General features: G+C 38.6%; 1 protein-coding gene across 1 annotated transcript in view; it reads left to right on the plus strand.

The window, feature by feature from the left end:
* The window catches only part of adam12 (ADAM metallopeptidase domain 12), a 317400-nt gene that overhangs the window by 22731 nt on the left and 269012 nt on the right, over window positions 1–25657 (plus strand). The window contains 1 exon segment of the mRNA NM_001040014.1: window positions 24254–24387. Coding sequence (NP_001035103.1) covers window positions 24254–24387 — 134 coding nt within the window.

A 25657-nucleotide genomic window follows, 5' to 3' on the forward strand; every position in this document is an offset into this window, starting at 1 on the left:
AGCCACTAAAATAAATTAGTATGTTTCTCCAGAATAGAGGTCCTGCCCTACTTGCAGGGTAAATGTTTCTCTTAGGCTTGAGGGTGGATATGGAATCCAGAGCTAGGGCAGGTAGGCCTCAAGTACATCTACATCTTTGTTTGGGGTCATCTGAATGCAGAAGAGTCAGTCTGGGCATTAGAGATGTAGCGAACTGTTCGCTGGCGAACTAATTCGCACGAACATTCGCGGACTTTTGCCGATGTTCGCCACTTTGGGTTCGCCACGTTTTTTTTTGGCGCCGCGTTTTTTCGCCTTGGTTTTTCTGCCGCGTTTATATATTAGGAATAGCTTGCGTTTTTTTTTTTTGCGTTATTTTTTTGCGTTTTTTTTTTTGCGTTTTTTTTTGCGTTTTTTTTTACAAAGTATTTTTCAGAGAAATTTTTGCTTGATCCCCCTCCTGCATGCCACTGTCCAGGTCGTGGCACCCTTTAAACAACTTTAAAATCAGTTTTCTGGCCAGAAATGGCTTTTCTAGGTTTTAAAGTTCGCCTTCCCATTGAAGTCTATGGGGTTCGCAAAGTTTGCGAATATTCGCGAGTTTTGGCGAAAGTCCGCGAACGGGTTCGCGAACATTTTCGGCGATGTTCGCTACATCACTACTGGGCATAGACCTTCTATTGAGCTGCATCTGAGATATAGATACCCTATAAGATACTCTACCTTTCCCAAATCACAATACCATTCTTCCTATTCATTTTCCCTTTTATCTTATTAAGTTATATTGGCATTGACTACAATCAGTGTTTGATTGAGGTGACAGGAGCTCACCAGAGAGGCCCACTCTCCAACCTATTCCATTTTTATTCACTTTCTTTATTCTCTTCATCACTTCTCCGTACATATTATCTGCTATCCTTTAATCCATTTCTTCTCTTTGTTTAATATAGAAATGGGCACTGGGCATGGTATATTCTGAAGTCACACACAATCCAGAAAATAAATCGTATATTTCAGTTTTTGTGAATTTGTTATTCAATATACATATGTATGTATATGTTTATTTATAAAGCGCTACTTATGTACGTAGCGCTGTACATATATTTGGAATGTGTATCTGCTGCAGATTTCATAAAAATTCAATTAAGAAGAACTATAGAAAAATTCTGGAGTATTTAATATATGTCAGAGAAGCAACTGAGAACAGCAACCGAGCACCAGTCTGCCTTGCCATGACAGCTGTTTGAGTATAGTAATCCCTTAATTGCCCTTATAATTTGCTGCCTGCATGCCATGCACTCCCCTTTGCCCTAATGCAAATATTGGGTCCTGTGATTACATGCTGATATCCGAGACGGATACTCTGCAGTTGGCAGTTTCAATTCCGTAATCCTGACACTGGTTTCCTTCCATGGGCTTTTGGTTGAGTCTGTGTTGGGCTCCAATCATACACTAAGCATGATGCTGATACTGAGCTGCCTGCCCTGATCTCTGTAGGGCTGTAACACTAGCGCTGTGCCACCTGTCCAGACCATTACTACTAGTCTAAAACTGTGCCTACTGGCCTGAAATATCCATTGACCTAAGACTTAAACTTGTTGTTTTGCTTGGCTCTTATATTATTTTTGCATTGTTAGTAACTAAAACTATAGTTGTGCTCCTGGCACCCTCTCTAAGTCTTTCATGAAGCTGTCCTGTTTCAGGTCTTTCTGCTGGGCTTCTGACATTTTCATTTGTTCAAAGGATAAACACTTAGAAATCAGTAAGTTATTCATAATACAAAGGAATGCATCTTGACCAATGTGAACTTGGTCTCTCCATGCTTTAGGGACATCTGTCTCTCCATGCTTTAGGGACATCTGTCTCTCCATGCTTTAGGGACATCTGTCTCTCCATGCTTTAGGGACATCTGTGTTCCTGGGGAAACGCAAGGACATGCCATGCAGTCTTTCTCAGGGACTCATCAGCCACTAAAACTCAGCTTTGGGCTTAGGAGATCTCACTCCCCCCTTTATAAATGAAACTATAGTTGTGCCGCTGACACCCTCCCTAGGTGTTTCATGTGGCTGTTCTGTTCCAGGTCTTTCTGCTGGGTGTCTGTGCTCTGACATTTTCATTATTTTGTTACAATTCTAACAGCCAGGAAGTTAATCTGTGCATCATGAAGTGGTGTTTAAGGAAATATGTCAGAATATCTGTAAAACCTATTATGGCTGGTTCCATTTCCCCACAGCTGCTCTTCCAGTCCTCCCAATGTATTATATGCAAAACTCATCTGCTCCGACCAGTGTTCGCCACTATAATTAAATTATAACAGTAGGGACACCAGTGTCCTATTGATGACAGCATAAAAACTTAAAAATCAGCAAGTTATTCATGTTACAAAGGTATACACCTTGACCAATATGAACTTTGGCTTCTCCATGCTTTAAGGACACCTATGTGCCAGGAGAACATTCCAGGCAGTCCTTTTCATTGACTCATCAGCCATTGAAACCCAACTTAAGACATCCTCACCTTCACTGTATAGGAGCCTCACATATACCTACACAATAGAGAAGGTCATATAGAGTAGGGTTAGCCACAAACATGATATAGAAATAACAGCAAAGATAGTCATTGAAGGATGGTATTAGGTACATTCCCTACCAGCCCTTTCATGCTGTTTAAATACAATTTCAGGCACCACAGATTTATAACAAAACATGGCAATAAATAGACAAATACGTGTATTATTTATTTATTTTCCACAGAAACCAGTGCAGAGAAGACCATCCTCACTTGTGAGGCTTCCTTGCAAATATGATGAGACCTGAGTGAACTTCTTGTTCTCGGTCCTTGGCAGTAGCTGCTGCTTTTTTATATAAAACCTGTGGCAAAATATTGCATTCCACTTGGTTTAGTTATGATTTTTCTTTCCGTGTAGGCAGCAAGAATGTGTATGTATAAGAGCACCGATTGCCTACAGCCGGAACCTAAATTGTAATATGGATAATGGCATTTTTAAATGGGCGTAAACCCAAAAAAATAACACTTTGCCCGTTGAGAGAAGAAAGGTTCCATGACATATTCATTAAAAATGTTGTTTTATTTGTTATTTGTAAATGTAATTGTAATTGATAGAAGTATTTGTCACTTTCAGCACTGCAGGTTCTGCCTCTTGAAAGACTGTGAACAGGTCAGCCTTGCGCGTGTTTTCACAGGACTGTTAAGCAGTTGGCATCTGCCAAAATGTTCCAAAATTCAATAGAAAATAGACAGACATGTTACTTTTAATATCAGTTACTTTTCTAATAAAAAACCCTCAAGACTACTGAAAACTTGAAATGGTTGAAAAATGCTTAGAATATAGAGGAGAACGAAAACACACATACACACACACATAGGTCTCCCACCCCTCTCCTGAACTGCACCCTCAGGGACTCACCAAAGAGCACCATTTGGCAGGCATGAATTTGTGGTGAATTTCGCGTTTCGCAAGTGGTGGATATTTCCGTAAAACGGGCGACAAAATTCGCTGCAGAACAAAATAATTTTTGCATGGGTCCCAAAAAATTGTCGTGAGTGTCATTTTTTTTTTTGATGTGTGTCATTTTTTTGCCATGCATATTAAAAAATGACACGTGCAAAAAATTCTTTGCTGCGTGTCATTTTTGCTATTTTATGCATTTTTCGCCATTTCGTGAATCTTGCAAACTTTTTCAGCCATGCGAAACCGGACAGATTTTCTCATCACTATTGATAAGATCCCATGCCCTACCAATTCATGTCCTCTTCATTGTAATCTCTACATAGGGGCAGGGTCGGACTGGGCCAGTGGGACACTGGGAAAAACCCTGATGGGCCCTGGCTCTTGTGGGCCCCACTGACCTGGGCCCACTGCATGCTCTGCATGGTGGACTTTGCAACTGGGATTGGAGGCCTCTTGAGGAGGCAGCCCCAGTGGGCCCAGGACACGCCAGTCCGACACTACTCAGGAACATGAGCAGTTGAAGCCCGTCTGGATCATGTTTCCACTATGCATGCTCTGTGCCGGTTATTACAGTGAAGAGGACCCAAAGTGGCGTTTATCAAAACTGCTGCTGTATTCTGCATTTTTCAGATAGGAAAAGTTGTAGCTAGAGATGTAGCGAACCTCACAAAAAAAGTTTGCGAACCCGTTCGCTAACTTCTGCCAAAAAGTGCAAACTTTTGCGAACTTTGCAAACCCCATAGACTTCAATGGGAAGGCGAACTTTAAAACCTAGAAAAGCCATTTCTGGCCAGAAAACTGATTTTAAAGTTGTTTAAAGGGTGCCACGACCTGGACAGTGGTATGCAGGAGGGGGATCAAGGGCAAAAATTTATCTGAAAAATACGTTGTTGACACAGAGTTGCGTTTTGTGCTGTAATCACACTACATTTCTAAACTTGTGTAATAAACTGCTTTTACAGGGACTATTGGGTTACAGCAGATGAGATCAGCAGGACAGCTGTCCCCAGCAGCTACATACAGAGCAGTAGAAAGTAGATTACTAGTCAGCAAAGCTACCTAAACTGTCCCTCAAACCCCTGCACAGCTCTCTCCCTATGCTAACTCATCAAGCACACACAGGCAGAATGTAAAATGGCTGCTGGGCTTCGGTTTATATATGGAAGGAAGTGGTCCGGGTGTGGTCCAGGAGGGAGAGCTGCCTGATTGGCTGTCATGTATCTGCTGGCTCTGGGGTGAGAGGTCAAAATTTGGCTTCAGCTAAGGCGAACCCAAAATTGCGAACAACGCTAAAAGTTCACGAACTTGCGAACACCCGATTTTCGTGCAAACAGTTCGCTACATCTCTAGTTGTAGCTACTATTTGGTAAAACCATGATGGTGCAATGTAGGAGGGCTGATGGAGAGTGGATGTAGGTGGCTGAGGATTTGTCAGGCTTTCGTCCTACTTTAATTTTCTTTCATAAGGCAAAATGTTCATTTTGGAATTATATCCCTGTCAAGGCCAGGAGATGATAGCAAGTGAGAGCCGATGAGAGAATGCTTGATTAAAACATTCTTTATCAGGTAACAGAAAATCTCATTTGTGTAACGAGTTACACTGGATTGCAGAAATTATTAAACTTGAGGAATTATGTGAATAAATTGTAAATTACTGAATGTTTTTAGAGGCACTGCAAATTGGCGTTCTTCATGCGACCGAGTTTTCTACAACATAATATGCTTCCGTTATATAGTATATTTCGGCATTCTACTTTATTTAGTTGATTTTAATACAAGGCTGAACCATAAATCATGGGATGGCGCTCTAATTGGCTTTAAATAATTGATCAGCGTAATGTGTCTTTTATTTGCATTATGGATGGAAGTTCCTTTATCATCTGTACATGTTGGTAAAAGTTAATGTCCTTGTTGTTTTTGGTGATGTATAACGTAACATTATCTGACTCTAATTGGGGAGATGTATTAGATCCTAACCTGCGTCTAAAGGACTCTGTAATACAGTGTCTTTTATCTTGTTTATATACTATAGAATTTCAGTCTTGTAATGCTATCAATAGGGCAATTGTTTGCCATCTTATTGTATCGTGTACCACACCCCATATATATTATCTTATATTTAATTTTATTTTGTGTTTGTCCAGAGGAATAGAGCTTATTACAACACCCTTACTAATAAAGCTGTGTAAACAGCTGTATAAATATACATCATAAAGCCAAATGCCAAATTAACGCCATCGCACAACGTTGGCATGTACTGTATTTTTGCTAAAAGATATAGATAACATTTTTAGTTGAAGATTGGAAGTAAGCAGGATAGATAGGACGCTGAATCAAAAAGTATAAAGTAAAAAATAATTAACGAAGACCAATGATAAATTTGCTTTCCACAGGTCAATCTGTGGCCTAATGAACTTTTATTCAAAGTGAACTTCTCCCCAATAAGTAATTAATGCTGATTTACAAAAGCACCAGAATGGAAGCAAAATTGAGTGCACATTGATGATGGTGGTAAATTAGTTGTGCATCATTTTAACCATTTCACTACTTTTTTGCCTTTTCAAATTTTCTAACGAAGCAAAACGGGAAAGATTCACTCATTACTAGTGGTAAATGGAACATTTTCTTATAGTGCTGTTAGTGAAGTACCACATGTGTCTGTCCTTGGCCCTTTGTTTTTTAACTTGTTTATCAGTGACATAAAGGTGGGCATTAAAAGTACTGTTTCTATTTTTGATGATGATACTAAATTGAACAAAACTATATGTTTCAATTTGGAAAACTAGGCAGCAAGCAGGAAAATAAGGCTCAATGTTGATAAGTTATGCACTTTGGTAGAAATAATATAAATGTGAGTTATACACAAAATGGTTAGTGTGTTGGGGGGGTCTCTATAATTGGGAAGAATTTGAGGATTTTTGGGGATAACAAGCTTTGCAACTCCAGGCAGTATCACTCAGTACTACTAAAGCAAATAAAGTACTGCGTTGCAAAAAAGCGGCCTTATCTTCATAACTAAAAACTTAATTTTGCATTTTATAGGTCCCCTTGAGTGTGCGGTGCAGTTTTGGGCTCCAGTCCTTAAGAAGCATATTAATGAGCTTAAGAGAGAGTGCAGAGATGTGCAAATAGGCAGGTAAAATGGATGCTGCATATATGAGAACTATCAAGGTTAGGGTTGTGTTCTCTGGAGAAATGCAGCTTGCAAGGGGGCATAATTACTCTTTGCAAGTACATTAGAGGACATTACAGACATATAGTTGGGGATTGAGCATAATATCCGAGGCTACAATTAGTTTAGTAATATAGATGCTAGTTTATATAGCTTATATATATGACAGTGTATAGCTAGGTCTGTAAAAGTATGTGTATATGTGCACACTTGAGTTTATTTGGAGGGGGTTGAACTTGATGGACTCCAATACAAATTACCTAGGTAATTATGTACTTTTGCTCATTCGTACTCCTAGCTAGAAGCACCAGTGAGTCCTGCTCTGTTAAAGTGTGTGCAGTGCAGTGCAACCGACACACTTGTGAGACCTGCATGACACTCACTGTATATTCACTGCCACAGGCACACTGCTGTAAAATTTCCAAATCATAAACCTCATAACAAATAACATTATTCCTATTATGATACAAAGATTAACTACCTAGTGGTATCTTAATGAGATTACCTAAGCATGTGAATGGGCACACACATGCATACACAACATGCTCTTCCCTATCCCATGATTCAGTTGCCAATACAGTAATAGCCCTAATAATGCTCATGGCGTTACAAATGAAGGTCTGTACAGTTTTCAGACTTTGTATTTTCAATGTGACCCAGCTGTTCGCTACTGCCGCCATCTGTAAATAAAACACCTCACTATTGATCCATTCAGAAGTTGCCAAATACTGCAAAGAGAATGCTAACGGGAAGAGAACACATTGTTTCTTGGCTCCGGCTTCTGCCTATAAGGGAAAAATAGCTCTGGTGCTGGGAAATCCAAGCAAAATGTTCATTGAAAATGTATTTCCTCTCTTATGTTGTTCAGCTGGTCTCAGCCTGAGTATGTTGTACAGATCTGCAGTTTTATGCCTAGACCCTCTATCTGCACACAGCTCTTTTCAAAAATGTCTCTTTTACTAGATGACTAGTGATGGGAGAAATGTTTCGGCAGGCATGGATTCGCAGCGAATTTCCGTATTTCGCCATTGGCGGATTGTTTCGCGAAACGGATGAAAAAATGTGCCGCAGAAAAATTCGCCGTACGTCCAAAAATTGTCACCGGCATAAAAAAAGAATAGTCGCGGGTGTGAAAAGAATAGCCGCGCAACAAAATAATAGCCGCGGGCGACAAAATAATAGCCGTGCGACAAAATAATAGTTGCGGGCGACAAAATAATAGCCACGGGCGACAAAAAAATAGTCGTGGGCGACAATTTTTTTTGCCGCACAACATTTTCGCCATTTCGCGGATCTTTTGAAAGATTCGCGAATTTTTCGGCGAAACGAAACGGAACAGATTCGCTCATCACTATAGATGACACAGTTATGTACATATTCTTCTTTTTCGCATTGAAATTCCTTCCAGTGTCACATATTATATACTTATAATAATTACTGTAACAAGTAGATCTGCTTATTTTTTGAGGCCACTAAACAAAAAGATCTTTGGCACCTCTCACTGGGCTAAACTGGACTGACAGAATAATTTGGTCCCTGAACCAACAATTGGATCCTATACACATACCGTTGGGAAAGGACAACTCACTGATGTGTTCCTCAGCTGATTAGATTTTAAATTCTGTCTGATGGTTTGTTGGATGGATATCTTGTTGATTTTTGGAAAAATATAAGTTGGGCACGCCATAGGGAGGGCCTCACAGATGGATAATGCTGACAGGCTGGAGGGACTGGGTTGTCAGCTTTTATCAGCCTGTGTATTGCCACCTTAAGGGTGAAGACACATGGAGCTACTAGTAGCAGCTACTTGTCATGGCTACTAAAATAAACAATGCAGATCATTTACTGATAATTGTCTCTACATGTGTTTTAGCAGAAGCAATTCTCAGTATTGTCTATGGCAGGGGATTTTCTGGTGTTTAGTTGCCGTGACAAGTAGCTGCTACTAAGTAGCTCCGTGTGTTTTCACCCTAAGTGTAGCAAATTTAGGATCCCTTTTTCCTGCTGAATTGTCCGCAGCACAATAGAATACTGTTAACTCTCCATATTAAGCATGAGAAATGGGAGTTGCCCTTGCTTAAACCCAGTTTTGGCTGTCTACACCCCACAGTAACATCACACCATGACCCATGGGCTGCTGTTCCCTCCCACTGCTGATTTCCTATAAGGGCATCAATAGGAGAAGGAGGGCTATAGTCAGCCCCACGTAGAAAATGGCAGCTAGGATAAAACTGAAATTGCAAGCTGAGACAATGACAGCTTCATATAATATAATGAGAACACAATATTTAATCTCTATAACAGTTCTGCTGATGTCAGATGGCTTCCTTATAAATAACAGACTCTCTATCCACTTGGGACTTTAAATACATTGAGATATCACTATAGCTGCTTTAGCAAATTCAGTCAATCAAGTGCAAAATCTGCATTTATTAACTTCGTCCTTTCTTTCGTTATTGTAGCCCTGTTCCTTTAACACTTGATTATTTGCCCTTTAAAGGAAAACTATACCCCCAAACAATGTTGGTCTCTATAAAAACATATTGCATAAAAAAAGCTCATAAGTAAAACCCTGCTTTATCTAAATAATCAAGTATGTGCCATTGGGCAATTCTAAATAGAAAATTGCCATTTTAAGTACTAAGGGCTGCCACCTGGGACCATAGGATTCACAGTGCACACAAACAAGCCAAGGCACACATACATGCTAGGCCCCATCAGCCAATTAATGGGCAGAGTTCTGTCTTTTACTCCCACACTACTTCCTGTTACAGTCAGAGCTGCATTATTTCCTGTCAGCTGATCTCTGAGGGAGCACACAGCCCATCACAAAATGGTCGCTCAAGGGAAAAGATGTAAAAGGGCAATATTTACTGATATATATATTCCAGTTTGGTGAGATTCTTTAATAGGTCACTTAACATCATATAAACTATCCGTTGGTTACGTATTCATTCTGGGGGTATAGTTTTCCTTTAATAAATACAGTCTATGGCCAAAGGAAGGAATTAGCTAATGCATAACCTGACATTCACCCTGACCAGATCTGCCCTCTCCGGCAAAAAGCCGCTAGCAGCAAGGGAAGTTGAGAACACAAGAGCGGTGAAGGACATGTTATGCACCAGCAGCGGAAAGGCCACATACTCTGTGCATGGGCTCATTCATGATAAATAATGTCTGCAAATTTAAATAAGAAATTTGTCATAAGTAAAAAAAAAACCATGCAAAATCAACAGAGTAGTCTCTGGGGTTATCTGTATGAGTGAATCAATATCTAGTCCTGTCAATGTATCAAAGCAGCATGGATTTCATGCATTTTTATTCATGCGCTGAGGCCATAGCTGCTGATTCAATAATGAAGCGTGTGAGGCTTGAATCACATCTCGTACAAAGTGGCTCCGTGGGTGCAGGTCCTTGTAGAAGGCACCCTGGTGTGAACAGAACAGTTTTAGAGATGCCAGTGAGTTTGTATGGGAGCCATGTTGCCCTCAGTCACTTTATCACAGAAGGGGGTTTAGGAATACATGGGCCGTGGTGTCGCGCTTACTTCTGCCAGTCCTGTATGTACAAATGCATGCAACGTCAATGATCAATGTGACTAGAATCCAGTGCTTCCAGCAAAACAACAATCCTGATCCTACATTTGTAAAACCTGCTGATGTACTGAAAGTACAAGTTGCCTGGTTTGCTAAGACCTAGAAAGGTGCAAAGTAGTGAAGAGCGAAGGCATGGATTTGCAGCGAATTTCTGCATTTCGCCATTGGCGAATTGTTTTGCGAAGCTTCCGTAAAAATTAGCCGCGGAAAAATTTGGCAAAAAAAGGTGCGGAAAACATGCACAAAACAAACATTTGTGAAAAAACATGCGCTGCGCGAACCTTATAAATGACCCCTGTGACTGTCTGCACGTGTTTATTGTGTACAAATATAGCTCAGATTTTCACTTTTAATGTGTGAAATCAGTTTAACAAATATTTCTTACATCACCAATGTTGTGGCGTAACATGGACACAGAGCATGCACATAAATATTCACAATTTGCGAATATGCCACATTTAAAAAGCTTTTAAGGGGCATTCGCACTGCGAATAATAATTCGCAATTATTTTTGTACATTAAATGCACCAGTCTTATCCAGCTTTATAAATATAAACATGGGCAGGGCAAATACAGGGGCGGGCCAAGCCGACCGGGCGCCCTAAGCAACCCGGTCGGCCACCTCGCCTCCCCCACACGTTAGAGCGCATGTGCAGTCGAGGGGGGCGGCGGTTCACGATGCGAGGGATCATTGCCTCCGCCGCTAATGACAAGTGGCTGAGGCAATGACTAAAGTGAGTGGGCTAATGGTAGGCAGGAGAGGCTGCCTGGCACCCCCAATGGTTGCGCCCTAGGCAGCTGCCTCTTCTGCCTACCCCTAGTTCCGTCCCTGGGCAAATATGTCCACTGTGCGAATAATTCTGCACTGCAAACATTTATTAAATGACCCTCTCTATCTACTGGGCTGATGGGGCTATCTTTGGGCCTCTGTATTCTTGAAATGTCAGGGCCTATTTTGTATCCCAGGACTGATACATTGCCTATAATGTTGCTGATTCTGAGGCAAGGAGTGGGCGGCAGTAGCAGGTAGATGAACCCACAAGACATCACTTGGATAAAAAAGACCAGTTCCCTTTTACTTTTTGCTTTATCCATTCCCTTCTCTATTCTTTCTCCTCTGTCCTCAACTCTCCTGGCTCCTCAGTATGAAAAGCCATACTCTACTTCTGTTGTGTTTGAAACTTGTATTTACAATTTTATCTCTTTCTATGCATCTGAAAAAGCTGATAGAAAATAAAAAGACAGGGGGGGAGTATACTTGAAAGCCAACACTCTTCAGCACTATGGGGATTATGTAATAAAAGGCACTAAGTTCGCCCAGGAACAGTAACCCATATTAGCCAATCAGCAGGTAGAATTTACTGCTAAACCTGTAAAAAAGCAAACATCTTATTGGCCACATTGGGTTACTGCTACTGGGCAAACGTTGTGTCTTTTATTACATATGGGGATTAGAGTTCTATCTGGAAATGAAAAAGATAAATACAATTATATTATTAACAGTGCTAGAAATTTTTAATAACAAACAAGAACTTTTTGCAATCAAACTGTGGGCGATCAAAAGATAACACAAAAGAAGTGTATTTACTGTTTCCAACCTGTGTATTTGGTGGGCAGCGTAGCTTAAACTCCATAAAATAAAATGCAAATGTACGGTAATATTTGCACTACGTTCATCGTTATAGGGAGCCACAGTAATTAGGTGTTTTGACAGCTGGTTCTGAGCACACGTTCAGCAATTATCCAACCCCGCTGAAGTTTTCATTATGTGGAGACTGTGTGCGAGGAACCTGTGGTGATGAAAGAAAAGCAAATAGATTGGTCTCAGGCCCATTTCTAAAATGTAATCTCCTCTAGGGCCTTGGCCAAAAACCTTAATTGTATCGTCATTAAGAAAGGTGCATGTGTTTTTATGTATTGTTCTTACGATAATTCCGTTAAATCTGCACATACGGGTTTTCTTTTTCTTCTTTAGAATACATAATGAGCAATTAGCAACATTTGCTTAGAGCTAAAGGAATATATATCACATGGGTATGTAGAAAAAGTTTCATTTTAAAGCCTGGTTTTCTGGGTTCTATCACTCTTACCTAATTCAAATTCACGACATTTTTGCAAGTGGTGTAAATTATTATGAATCTGTGCTAGAATTTTGCCATACGTTTTATTTTGTTGGAAAAAAAGTTTTTTGCATGGAAAAAAATGCTCATTGATTCCAATACATTTAGTGCAAGAAAAAATGCTCAAAAAAACGATTGACCCCCCCAACACATTTCTTGGAGAAGCAAATGGGGTAGAGTCAGTCATTACTAATTGGCATCCGTATTTCTGAACTCAGTGTGCACTAGCAGGGAATTTCTACTGGGTATATTCTCCAGATCACCATAAGGACGGCATATCTGCATTGTTTAAAACTTATGGCATAAGTAAGGTTGCAACTAGTGAAAACATTTTTTACGCTCCCGACAATTTTTTCAAGGTGAATTTTGTAGCCCATTTCACAAAACAATCTGTTAATGGCGAAACGTAGAAATTCGTAGAAATGGCATAAGTAAGGTTGCAACTAGTGATGAGCAAATCTGTCCCGTTTCACTTATCCGAAAATTTTGCAAATCTTTAAAAAGATTCGCAAAGGGGCACGTAAAAAAAACACCGTTCACGACAATTTTTTTATGCGCACAAAAAAAATTTTTTACACTCCCGACAATTTTTTCAAGGTGAATTTTGTAGCCCATTTCACAAAACAATCTGTTAATGGCGAAATTCGCTGCAAATTTATCCCTGCCAAATTATTTTGCCCATGCAACAACTAAATGCATTATTACTTTTATTACAATCAAAAGAAATATTGAAATATAAAAATTTGGATCTCTTTATCTTATATCTACTAAAAATCATTTAAACATGAAATAAACTCAATAGAATTGTTTTGCCACCAATGTCGATATGTGCAGATTTATTACCTTCATGTACAAGCTGCTGTTTTTTTATTAAGAAAGAAAAATCTCATTTAAAAATGAGAATTATTTGCTTAAAGCAGACTCTATTGGAGCTGGCCTTGACCTAATGTGATATGATAAAGCCCCAAATAAAGTTTTAATTTCCAAATTAGATGAAGAGATGTTTCATCAGAAGATGAATTGTATAAGGAATCCTTGACCAAAACTCTCAACAATAGAATCCAAAAGACATAGTAGATAGTAGTGTAGAGCTGCTCGACAAATAACACCAGGCAGTGGAACATAAATTAATCACAGAAATCTATGATTAAACAGTAAAAGTGGAAAATGGAGATGCTGCCCTATAGATACCTACAAAACAACAGAACACGTCATGATCAGCTGTTTCTTCTGTATCCCTTTCCTGTTCTCTTTACACACAGACTAAGGGGCACATTTACTAACCCACGAACGGGCCGAATGCGTCCGATTGCTTTTTTTTTGTAATGATCTGTAATTTTGCGATTTTTTCGGCGTCTTTACGATTTTTGCGTAAAAACGGGAGTTTTTCGGCGTCTTTACGATTTTTGCGTAAAAACGCGAGTTTTTCGGCGTCTTTACAATTTTTGCGTAAAAACGCGAGTTTTTCGTAGTCATTACGAAAGTTGCGCAAAGTCGCGATTTTTTCTTGGCGTTAAAACTTGCGCGAAACGTTGCGCCTTTTAAGTTTTAATGCTATGAAAAAGGCGCGCCTTTGCGCGGAAGTGTTAACGCTACGAAAAAATCGCGACTTTGCGCAACTTTCGTAAAGACGTCGAAAAACTAGCGTTTTTACGCAAAAATCGTAAAGACGCCGAAAAAAATCGCAAAAAATACGAAAAAGTCGCAAAATGTTCGTTTCCAATCGGAATTTTTCCAATTCGGATTCGAAATCGTGTCTTAGTAAATCAGCCCCTAAAACTTGTAGTTGTCATTCAACCACATAAAATGTTGCAAATTAAATATGTGTATTTATTATACAGGCATGGGATCCCTTATCTAAAATCATGCTCCCATAGTGTCTGCTTTAAGAAAACAATTCTTATTTTTAAAAATTATATTCTTTTTCTCTGTAATAATAAAACAGTACCTTGTACTTAATGGTGACTAAGCTGCATGAATACATATTGGTGGCAAAAAAATCCTATTGGGTTTATTTCATGTTTAAATGATTTTAGCAGACTTAAGGTATGGAGATACAAATTACAGAAAGATCCCTTATCCCAAGCATAAGGATAATAGTTCTTATTCTTCCTAAATTCTATACTCTTTCCTAAGTTCATGTTTGCTTTGTTTTCGCTGATCCTCTTGTTGTTGATTCACTTACTACATAAAGATCTGCCAGTTGTGTGGCCCAGTAGGGCTCGGAGAGGCAGTCAGTTGGAAATAGAATAAGTATATTTTTACATTCAGACCACCAGTAGAGCAATGTGTAAAATACAGATATGCAAGCCTACTTTTCTAACCCTACGCTAAGCCCTACTGACCTACATAATAATAATAACATGGCAGTAAATGTCCACCGATTAGGACATCATCTTCTCTTCATGCTACAAAGTCAGTGTTGGGTTTTTTCTTGTTAGTCTGCTCTATTGAGTTAAAGAGCTTTATCCTTATTGGGCACAGAAGCAATATTCACATGCTTTTTTCCAGTCATATAGTCTCATTAGAACTGAGCAGGGAAGGCAACAAGGGGGGGAAAGGTAATTATAAATGTGAATAGCTTGAAGGAACAATGGAATGACATTAAAAATCTGCTCAAAATAGCACAAATGAGCAAATCCATCAAACATATCGAGCTGCATTTGCCATCCCAGAAACTCTAAAGAGTCACCCTGGGAAGGAGAGAGTTATGGTATTTTTCACACTACTCTTTTCAGTTCATTACCTGCATTAAGAGATAATTTACTTTGCCTGAGAGCACAGGCAACACAGAGTGAGCTGGTTATTCATAAAGCATTGGCGCTGCTCTCCTCCCTCAGGGACTCTTCAGAGTAAAGGAGGCGATAAAGGACCATAAAAAGAGTTTATTTTTCACTTTGCCCTAGACAGGTGGTGAAAATTTTTGAGAATCTGCACTAGAATCTCTCCGCCAGAGGAAAGAAATGCAATTTTTTTCATGCTGGAAAAATAGCTGGAAAAACAATGTATTTGCAAAAAAGAAATGTATTTGACATGAGAAAAAAAAAAACAAGCAAAAATGCACATTGACTTCAATGCACTTGGCCTGAGAGAAAAAATGAAGAACACGAGAAAAAATGCAGATTGACTGAAAAAATGTGGCAAAAATCACCCATTGACTCCAAAGCTTTTGGCAAAAGCTTTGGCTTTTGGTTACGGTATTTTTTCAGTGGAACAGAACAGTTTCACTTTACTTCACTGGACAGAACATATTGTCAACATGAGTCCATTGCTTCCAGCTCATGTCGCCGTACAACTTAATTCTGTAAAATCCCTGAGTGTCCTTTTTAATGTATGGAGTTTGGTATATGGGTGCTTGGGAGGGGCTTGTTGTCCCTTTCATTGGGGTTATGTTGAATTTATGAGTAGAATATGCATTTAAATTCTGGTTGGTTACACAAATAAGAACAAAACAAAAAATCACATGCCAAATTCAAATAGTGAATAGGAAGAAAAGTTTCTGAGCTTAAGTAATGAGAAAAGCTAGAGAATGAGTGGGAGAAGGGTGATGGGGGCGATGGCTCTTAGATCTTGGAAGATGAAACTGCTGATTAATGTGGCTCGCCATGGAATGGGAACACTGTCCCGTTTTCCATCAGATAGAGAATCATAAATGGCACATTTAGCTTGAGTAACTCTGATGGCTTCAAGTAGCAGTGATAAGCTGCACAGATCCCGCTGATTGTCAGAGACTTTTATTTTCTAGTGGGTGTTCCTTACTTTCAGGTTTAGCAAAAAGTGAGAAGAAATACATTTTTTAAGAATCATTATCAGTTTTAAAATGTGAAATTGCACAGACTGCTCACAGGGACAATCTTGGATGAATTTTGGTTGCATGATGCTTTTTCTGTGTGTTCTAACGCATAGCATGAAAATAGACACGGCGGACAATTAGAAAGGGTCATTTTTATTAGCATTTTAATGCATTTTCCCTGCATATTTTTGTCCTGTACATTTTATGTTACAAGGCAAAGGGCACATAGACAAGGGCACATGTCTCTGTATCTACTGCCCTTTTTTTGGGTACCCTAGTACAGTCCAACTGGAGACTGTAGGCACATCGGGACAGATTTACTAAAGCTTTTCAGTAGATAAAAGAAATTTATCTCATTTTATTTTTTTTGAAACCACATATAAACTAATTTCCCTGAATGTCAGACATTTATCAAAGAATCTGAAATGAAAAACACAACTTTTTCGAATTGTCGCACAATAACCACAACTTTTTTGAATTGTCGCACAAAAACCGGCATCAAAAATCCAAAGAACTCAAATAGTTCAAAGTAAAGAAAAATTTTCCAACATGGCAAGGGACATCTGCTATTGACTTCTACATGATCTTGACAGGTTTTAGGAGGAGAGTTTTTGGATTTAGACTTGCCACCCATCTGATTTTGAACCTGACATCCCAGTTTTTCAAAGGACTGTCCCTTCAAAACTTTCTGTCCAGTTTAAAACATTGAGAAAGCTGGACAGAAATCCAGGCAATTGCATCTAAGTGATTCAGAAACCCCACTCTGGTGTCATAACCCCACCCAACATCTTCATGCCCACCTCTGATGTCATCATGCCCACCCCCAGTGTCACTGCCCAACCCCAGATTCCATCAGCCCTAGCCCCTTTATTCAGGATTATCACTGGCAAAGGTGGCAACCCTACGCAAAAGTGTTAAATAGTATCAGTGCAGTTACGATACCCCTAGGAACAAAATTCAATTTAATTGGTCTACTACTGGTTAATAAATCTGACAGCATGATCCAATTGGTTGCTATGGGAAGCACCTATGCCACTGAGGATGCTAGGCATAGGTACTGCGACTTGTAGTCCAACCACAGCTGTAATTTAGCGGTTGTACAATCCTACGTATTAATCCTTTCTGGCCTCTGCCCCACCACAGGGGAGAGGCGGCCATGTACACCAAGCTGTTCAGTTGTTTTGTTCTAGCTTGCCTTCGCTCTTCTTTTTGAGTATTTTCTTTTCTATAAGTCTCATTCAGCTATATATTTCCCCAGAAAGTGACACAGAGGCACCCAACTGTGAGGCATCTCAATCTCTGCTAATGATATTATATTGTGATCCAGACAGTAACTTTATGGATGCCGCAGGCTTACATTATGCATCTTTAAGTTCAGATTTAGTTCTTAATTACAAACTAATTATCATTATTAGCCAGCTATAACGTGAATGATTATTACCAGCCTGCTGCTTCTTTACACATCGAGCTGCACACACACTGAAAAGCTATATAGATAGATATAGATATGTTGTCAATGCATCGACACACAAGAGAACAAGAGAACACACAATTGTATAAATACAGCTGGATTAAAAAATAAATGTATCTGCAAATGTGTAAAGGCTTTGGTTGCTTTGTATGCTATTGTCAATATGGAGCCTATACTGGGAATTAAAGGGGTTGTAAACCCTACTATAACACTGCCCCACTGAGCCCACTAGTTGCTGTAGAAGTTGCCAAAAAACTTAATTATAGGTGTAAGAAAATTCACCAATGAGAATTCTAATGATCAAAAACTTCATTATTGATGCAAAATAATTGACCAGTGAGAATGCTGATTCCCAGCACTGTGTCAGGCATCTTGCTGTTATCTTACATATAGAGATAATGATGTTATTTTCTTCCATTCATTATATGACACTGGGATCAGATAAGGGGATAAAGGACAAACTTGATCAGTGCTGGAACAAAGAACATGGAGCCAGATTTACACAGAAAAGCTGGGATTCTCATTGGAGGATTTCTTGCATTTCAATGCAGCCACTCACCCTGGAGATTTCAGGGAACGTTTTAGAATAGTTTATTGTGCAATATTGCTTTAAGAATACAACCATGATGTTGTTGGACTACAACCTTCATTATAAGTTAAATTGTTCTGGGATTTGTAGTCCAGCAACAGCCGAATAAAGTTTGGTTGAGCAGTGCAGCACAATAGGGTGCAGTAGACCCTGAGTCTACTGGGGGTACAGGAGTAAGGGGGGGCAAAGGGGGGCCCTGACTAATATACGATCTCTCTCTCTCTGTATATATACACTATATATATGTCTGTGAGACAAGTCATCTACCTGAAATTATAGGGAACCTAAAGAAGACATTAGGGGCCCATTCACTTACAGTTACAGTTGCTCCATATATATATATATATGTCCATAGGGCATTTTTGAAGTGAGAACATGTTGGTAGTTATATACACCTTTGAAAACTCCATCTGCAAAGAACAGAATACATCTGAATGTATTTGTTAGTTAGTGGGCCCCTTGACTATCCTAAAGATTTATTGTACAGGTATGGGATCCATTATCCAAAAAACCCATTATCCATAAAGCTTTGAATTACAAAAAGCCATCCCCCATAAAATAATTCAAAATGTGAAAACATATTCTCTTTTTCTCTGTAATAATAAAACAGTACCTTTGTACTTGATCCCAACTAAGATATAATTACCCCTTATTGGGGCAGAACAGCCCTATTGGGTTTATTTAATGGTTAAATAATTCCCTTTTCTCTGTAATAATAAAACAGTACCTGTACTTGATCCAAACTAAGATATAATTACCTCTTATTGGGGGCAGAACAATCCTATTGGGTTTATTTAATGGTTAAATGATTCCCTTTTTCTCTGTAATAATAAAACAGTACCTGTACTTGATCCCAACTAAGATATAATTACCCCTTATTGGGGGCAGAACAGCCCTATTGGGTTTATTTCATGGTTAAATGATTCCCTTTTCTCTGTAATAATAAAACAGTACCTGTACTTGATCCCAACTAAGATATAATTACCCCTTATTGGGGGCAGAACAGCCCTATTGGGTTTATTTAATGGTTAAATGATTCCCTTTTCTCTGTAATAATAAAACAGTACCTGTACTTGATCCCAACTAAGATATAATTACCCCTTATTGGGGGCAGAACAGCCCTATTGGGTTTATTTCATGGTTAAATGATTCCCTTTTCTCTGTAATAATAAAACAGTACCTGTACTTGATCCCAACTAAGATATAATTACCCCTTATTGGGGGCAGAACAGCCCTATTGGGTTTATTTAATGGTTAAATGATTCCCTTTTCTCTGTAATAATAAAACAGTACCTGTACTTGATCCCAACTAAGATATAATTACCCCTTATTGGGGGCAGAACAGCCCTATTGGGTTTATTTAATGGTTAAATGATTCCCTTTTCTCTGTAATAATAAAACAGTACCTGTACTTGATCCCAACTAAGATATAATTAATCCTTATTGTAGGCAAAACAATCCTGTTGGGTTTATTTAAGGTTTAAATTATTTCTACTATATATAATATTATTAAATAATTGATTCAAATTATTATTTTTAATCAATAACAAAGAATGCTTGCTGTAACGGTCCTGAATGACATTTTATTTGGATGGGTTAATAATTTAACAATGCCGTTCATCTAAAAATGTGTAAAGCCGTCTATTGTGGAGAACGATTGGAGGGGACAACCCTGCATTATGCTGTTTGGGGCTTCACACATAACAAAGAATGCTTTGTGCTCTTGTCTAAAATTTGAGCTACACGGGTGGTAGTGCAACTTCACCATTGGTTCATCCAATCATCTATTGTTTTTGACAAAAGGAGAATCTGTGTTGATGAGTTTACCTGAAAATATGCTGAGCACAGATGTTCGGGGGCATTGTGTTAATGCTGCATAATCCATATTAAAAATATTAAAAGTACCAGATGCTTTCCTTCCTATTAATAGACAGTTTCCTAATTGCTCCACAAAGCATTCATTTATCATGCAAACCAATGAAAGACAATGTCAAAAGAGGCTGTTTTATTATGGAATAGATTTATTTCTAAACTGCTCCTTTATTTATGAGTGGTTTGTGCATAAACCTGGGCCCCTTCCAGAATAGAGCCCCCTATAGGCTGATGTTGGGTTTCCCTGGGGTACAAGTAGTGGAGGAGCTTAAGGCTAGTCACACTAGTGATGTATAAAAGCAATGAATATCCAGGGTAGGGCTGTATCCTATGTTGAGTTGCCCCATTGGAGCAACAGAGAGAGGGAACTTTCCAAGCTGAGCTGTAATAGTTCCCTCGAGGGTTTCACCGGTTGTGTTTTCCAGCCAGGGTGGGCCTTTACTCACATAAGTACAGAGATGTTCTTCCCAGTGTCCTAGTGTGATGTCTCCTATTGGTCTCCTATTTGTATCCCTTAAATGCTTTTGGCTTAGAGCTATATGGCACAAGAGGTTCAGCTAACATCTGAATTAAAAAGAGATGAACACTTGGTATGAGCCTGAAGCTGGCCATACATGCCCAGGTTTGGTCAGGCAGTTTGACGATACATCCTGATCACCTGTACACGTATCCCAGATTGGGGGTCTGTTTGCAATAGACCATCTTTCTTAAGGCCATCTGCCGTTTCGAAATGTTTTTTTAATATCTGCAACTGAAGTGATGGCCTGAACTAATGGAACATTTATGATATATAACCAATTGGTTAGATAAGGTCCAGCATTTGTCAAGCATGTACTATACAACTTTATCAACTGCTTCAGTTTTGACAACAACCTCCATTAAGTTAGGGATGTTTAACAACTGAAGATTGTATAGTTACAACTGAATGAAAATGAAACTATTAGCAATATATTTTATGGGGCCTGGGCAGTGGTCAGTATGAAGCATATATTAAATATGGTCAATTCTCATTTTGTAATCTGGAAGCTTTGCAGTCTGATGCCCAGATGTCCCAACCCCTCTGTACTCCTGCTTTCCAGCTCTTGTCCATATGTATGAGCAACGTTCAGAACTAAGTGTTTTCAGCTGGACACGTAGCAGGCTAAATATATTTTTTATTGCTAAGGTTTACTATAATTTATGAAACCTGTTTTTCTGTCAAAGTACATATAAAAGCTTCTTTCCCTCCCAAGCTGATGGAATAAGAGCTATTCTTCATGTGCAGTTAAAAGATGCCAACAGAGACTTTTTATTTATACTTGTCAGGGTTATTTTTACATAGATAGACAGACATTGATCTATTCCTACTCTTTCTATACTGTACCTGTTCTTCGGTCTATACTGTTCTTTCGTTCCTGTTCATAAAAGCTTAACCATTACATGTGCTCCGGTCATAGCAGAATGGTTTGCCTGCAGGCTACGGAGATCTATTCATTTATAAATAATTTGGCAATTACGTAGTTAAGGGCTACACAAAACTCTGCTTCTCTCCGTGCACTAACCCGAAATGTCTCGAGCAAATGAAACGTGGCCTTTATACCCTGGCTAATTAGCCAAGTATTGCTTAACGCTGGCTCTTTTGCACACATGTCAGCATCACTTTAGATTTTACAGCATTGAAGGGATATCGGAAATGTCATGATACAGTCTGATGGAAAAAACATTTGTGCAGAGCCTAGAGAATCCTACTCAACAAAGCCTTTGAATTAAGCCCACAGTGGGCAGGGTGGTGATATTGAACCTTTATTCATACATTTTATGTGTATTTATATGATGTTGCTTCATGTACATTACTCAAGCCTAAACTGTATCCCCTACTCTGCTCCCCTGTTCATATTACTCATTATTTGGGCCCCTAGAACTGATGGCATAACCTGTTTTTTAAATGAATTATATAAGCACAGTGCCCCCCCCCCCCCCCCATTAACAATTCAACCAATTAAACTTACCTTTATGCACCAGTAAAAAAAACTGTTACAGGCTATGGTAAAAGTCCTACCTTTGCTCCATGTTGCTCTTTTGTCTGTAGCATATTTTATAGGAACTATGAAGCCTCTAAACAAATTTGTGTAAAATTCCTTTTTCTGAGCACTTTTACAACTGACATTATTTTTTTGTAGTTTTCAAGATATTGGCAGCTTTTTTTACACTGCTGATATAATGAGATTGAATTAGAAATGCCATTTTCTGGTCTGTTCTGCAAACAGGGCTGTCAGTCAAGACAAAAGAGGAAAGTCTACTGATGTGCTCTGCTTACAAATGACCAAAGTCAGATAGTTACATAGGGTTGAAAAAAGACCAGAGTCCATCAAGTTCAACCCTTCCAAGTAAACCCAGCACACTTAACCCACACCTACCAATCTATACACTCACATACATAAACTATAAATACAACCACTAGTACTAACTGTAGATATTAGTATCACAATAGCCTTGGATATTCTGATTGATCAAGAACTCATCCAGGCCCCTCTTAAAGGCATTAACAGAATCTGCCATTACCCCATCACTAGGAAGGGCATTCCCCAACCTCACTGCCCTCACCGTGAAAAACCCCTACACTGCTTCTCTGCTCCACTCTATTCTAAGCACAGCAACATCAGAAGACTTTCCTCTACTTCTTCTGGAAGTTTCTCCTGACTGTCAGGTTGGTCAGCTAAACTGACAAGTAGATGGTGGTATTGTACCAATTTTATTATATCAACAGTGTTAAAAAAAAACAAAAAAACTGCTAATATCTTTAAAAACAACATACAAGAATCTGTAAACTGCAAAAGGGCTAAGAAGAGCAAATGTACATTAATTTGTTTTAAGATTTTATATTTTGTTCACCTTTAACTTTTAGGGGCACATTTACTAACCCACAAACGGGCCGAATGCGTCCGATTGCGTTTTTTTCGTAATGATCGGTATTTTGTGATTTTTTCAGAAAATTGTCGAAACTTTTTCGTTACTAATACGATTTGTGCGAAAAAACGCGAGTTTTTCGTAGCCATTCCAAAAGTTGCGCAAAATCTGGCGATTTTTCGTAGCGTTAAAATTTGCGCAAAAAGTTGCGATTTTTTCGTAGCGTTAAAACTTGCGCGAAACGTCGCACCTTTTAAGTTTTAACGCTACGAAAAAGGCGCATCTTTTCGCGCAAGTTTTAACGCTACGAAAAACTTTCGGAATGGCTACGAAAAACTCGAGTTTTTTCGCGCAAATCGTATTGGTAACGAAAAAGTCGCAACAATTTCCGAAAAGTCGTAAAGACGCCGAAAAAATCGCAAAAAATACGAAAAAGTCGCAAAATGTTCGTTTTCAAATCGGAATTTTTCCAATTCGGTTCAGATTCGTGTCTTAGTAAATGTGCCCCTTAGTGTGATGAAGAAAGTTATTATTATTATTATTATTATTATTATTAATAATAACATTTATTTATAAAGAGCCAACATATTCCGCAGCGCTGTACAATGAGTGGGTTTCATACATTGGACATACAGAGTAACATATAAAGCAATCAATAACCGATACAAGAGGTGAAGCTCTGCCCAAAAGAGCTTACAATCTACAGAAGTTGTCTTCATTTTTTATGAACCAGCTATCTGGTTGCTAGGGTCCAGTTTACCCCAGCATCTGGGCAGTGATTGAATTAAAACACTGTAAGATGCATAGAAGAAGACTGAGAAGAGAGATAAGTAACAGGTAGTAGCAATAACAATAAAACTGTAGCCTTACAAAGAAATATTTGGCTGCTGGGGGTCACTGACCCCAACAATCAGACAGCATTTTAAATTGCAAGCTGGAAAGAGACAAAAGAGGAAGGTAAATAATTCAAAAACTATCGCAAATGAAGACCAAATAAACAGGTGCCACAAACAGAATATTCTATATCAGTATCCCTTTAAATTATAAAAAGTGACTTTCATCATCAGCAAGGTTGCTATGGCATTTACTTTTATATTTCCCATTTTTCCGGATCTTTTTCGTTTTTCCCACTTGTTTCCGCTGGATAAACGAACAAGAAACTTGCACATGATTTGATTTATGAAGATATTTCCCACAACATATTAATCTTCAGACAACTCTGCAAAGTCATCCAAACAGTAATGTCTGTGTTTGCAGCTCTGGTCCTGCTAAAATGAATTCTTTTCTGTTCCGCTTTGTCTAGGAGAGAATGTGGAGGGCAAATTGGAATCGTCAAGGCAACAAACGGAAAAGGAAAAGCATGAACATTATGAGATAATAGTGCCTTATCTGCTGAGGGGAGAAGAGTGGGAAGCAATAGGTAGCGTTTCTACAAAGGTTAGTGCTCATTTTCTCTTTCCCCAATGAAATAAACCCTAGCAAATGAAATATGACGATTGCACGTACCTGCAGAGATTGCATATTTTCACCTAAAGTTGGATGTGGTATGAAATGCTTCATTTTTATTTAAAAGTGCCTTAGGATTACACTTTCATCTGCGGTAGACAGTGGGGCAGTTGGTTTTTCATTTTTGGGATTTTTTTAAATTAAAAAATGTATTACTAAATGTATTGTTGTTTAGCTGCCAGGCTTGGACTTTTAACTGCTATTTGGTTGTTAGGGCATAATTACCCTAGTAACCAGGCAGCAGTTTGGAAGTCAGTATGGAAGATGATAACAAAGGTCCTGACTAGAATGATACCCAATAAAAAATGATTATATTGCTTTACAGGCAATCAGTTTTTGGTTGCCATGGTCAGTGACCTGCAAAAACCATATACAGGTATGGGATCCCTTATCCGGAAACCCATTATCCAGAAAGCTCCGAATTACGGAAAGCCTGTCTCCCATAAACTCCATTTTAATCAAATAATTCAGAATTTTAAAACTGATTTCCTTTTTCTCTGTAGAAATTAAACGGTACATTGTAATTGATCCCAATTAAGATATAAATAATGCTTGGGACCAAGGGTATTCCGGATAAGGGGTCTTTCTATAATTTGGATCTCCATACCTTAAGTCTACTAAAAAATCAATAAAACATTAATTAAACCCGATAGGATTGTTTTGCATCCAATAAGGATTAATAATATCTTAGTTGGGATCAATTACAGGTACTGTTTTATTATTACAGAGAAAAGGGAATCATTTAACCATTAAATAAACCCAATAGGGCTGTTCTGCCCCCAATAAGGGGTAATTATATCTTAGTTGGGATCAAGTACAGGTACTGTTTTATTATTACAGAGAAAAAGGAAATCAGTTTTAAAATTCTAAATTATTTGATTATAATGGAGTCTATGGGAGACGGGCTTTCCATAATTCGGACCTTTCTGGATAACGGGTTTCCGAATAAGGGATCCCATACCTGTATTATTTTCAGTTACAGGCCAAAAAGAAGCCGAATAAGAAGGTCAATAATAAAATAAAACATGAAGACCAACTGAAGAGTTGCTTAAAAGAGGTCCGTCTATAGCTTTTATTTTAATATTATACGTACACTAACTTTTGCTGAATGAAGACACAGGGACATTAAAAGAAATATGTTCCATTACTTTTTTTTACACAAAATTACATTGCACTACACTAATGTTACATTAAAGGAATT

This window comes from Xenopus tropicalis, chromosome 7, assembly GCF_000004195.4.
Source record: "Xenopus tropicalis strain Nigerian chromosome 7, UCB_Xtro_10.0, whole genome shotgun sequence".
Taxonomy (NCBI): domain Eukaryota; kingdom Metazoa; phylum Chordata; class Amphibia; order Anura; family Pipidae; genus Xenopus; species Xenopus tropicalis.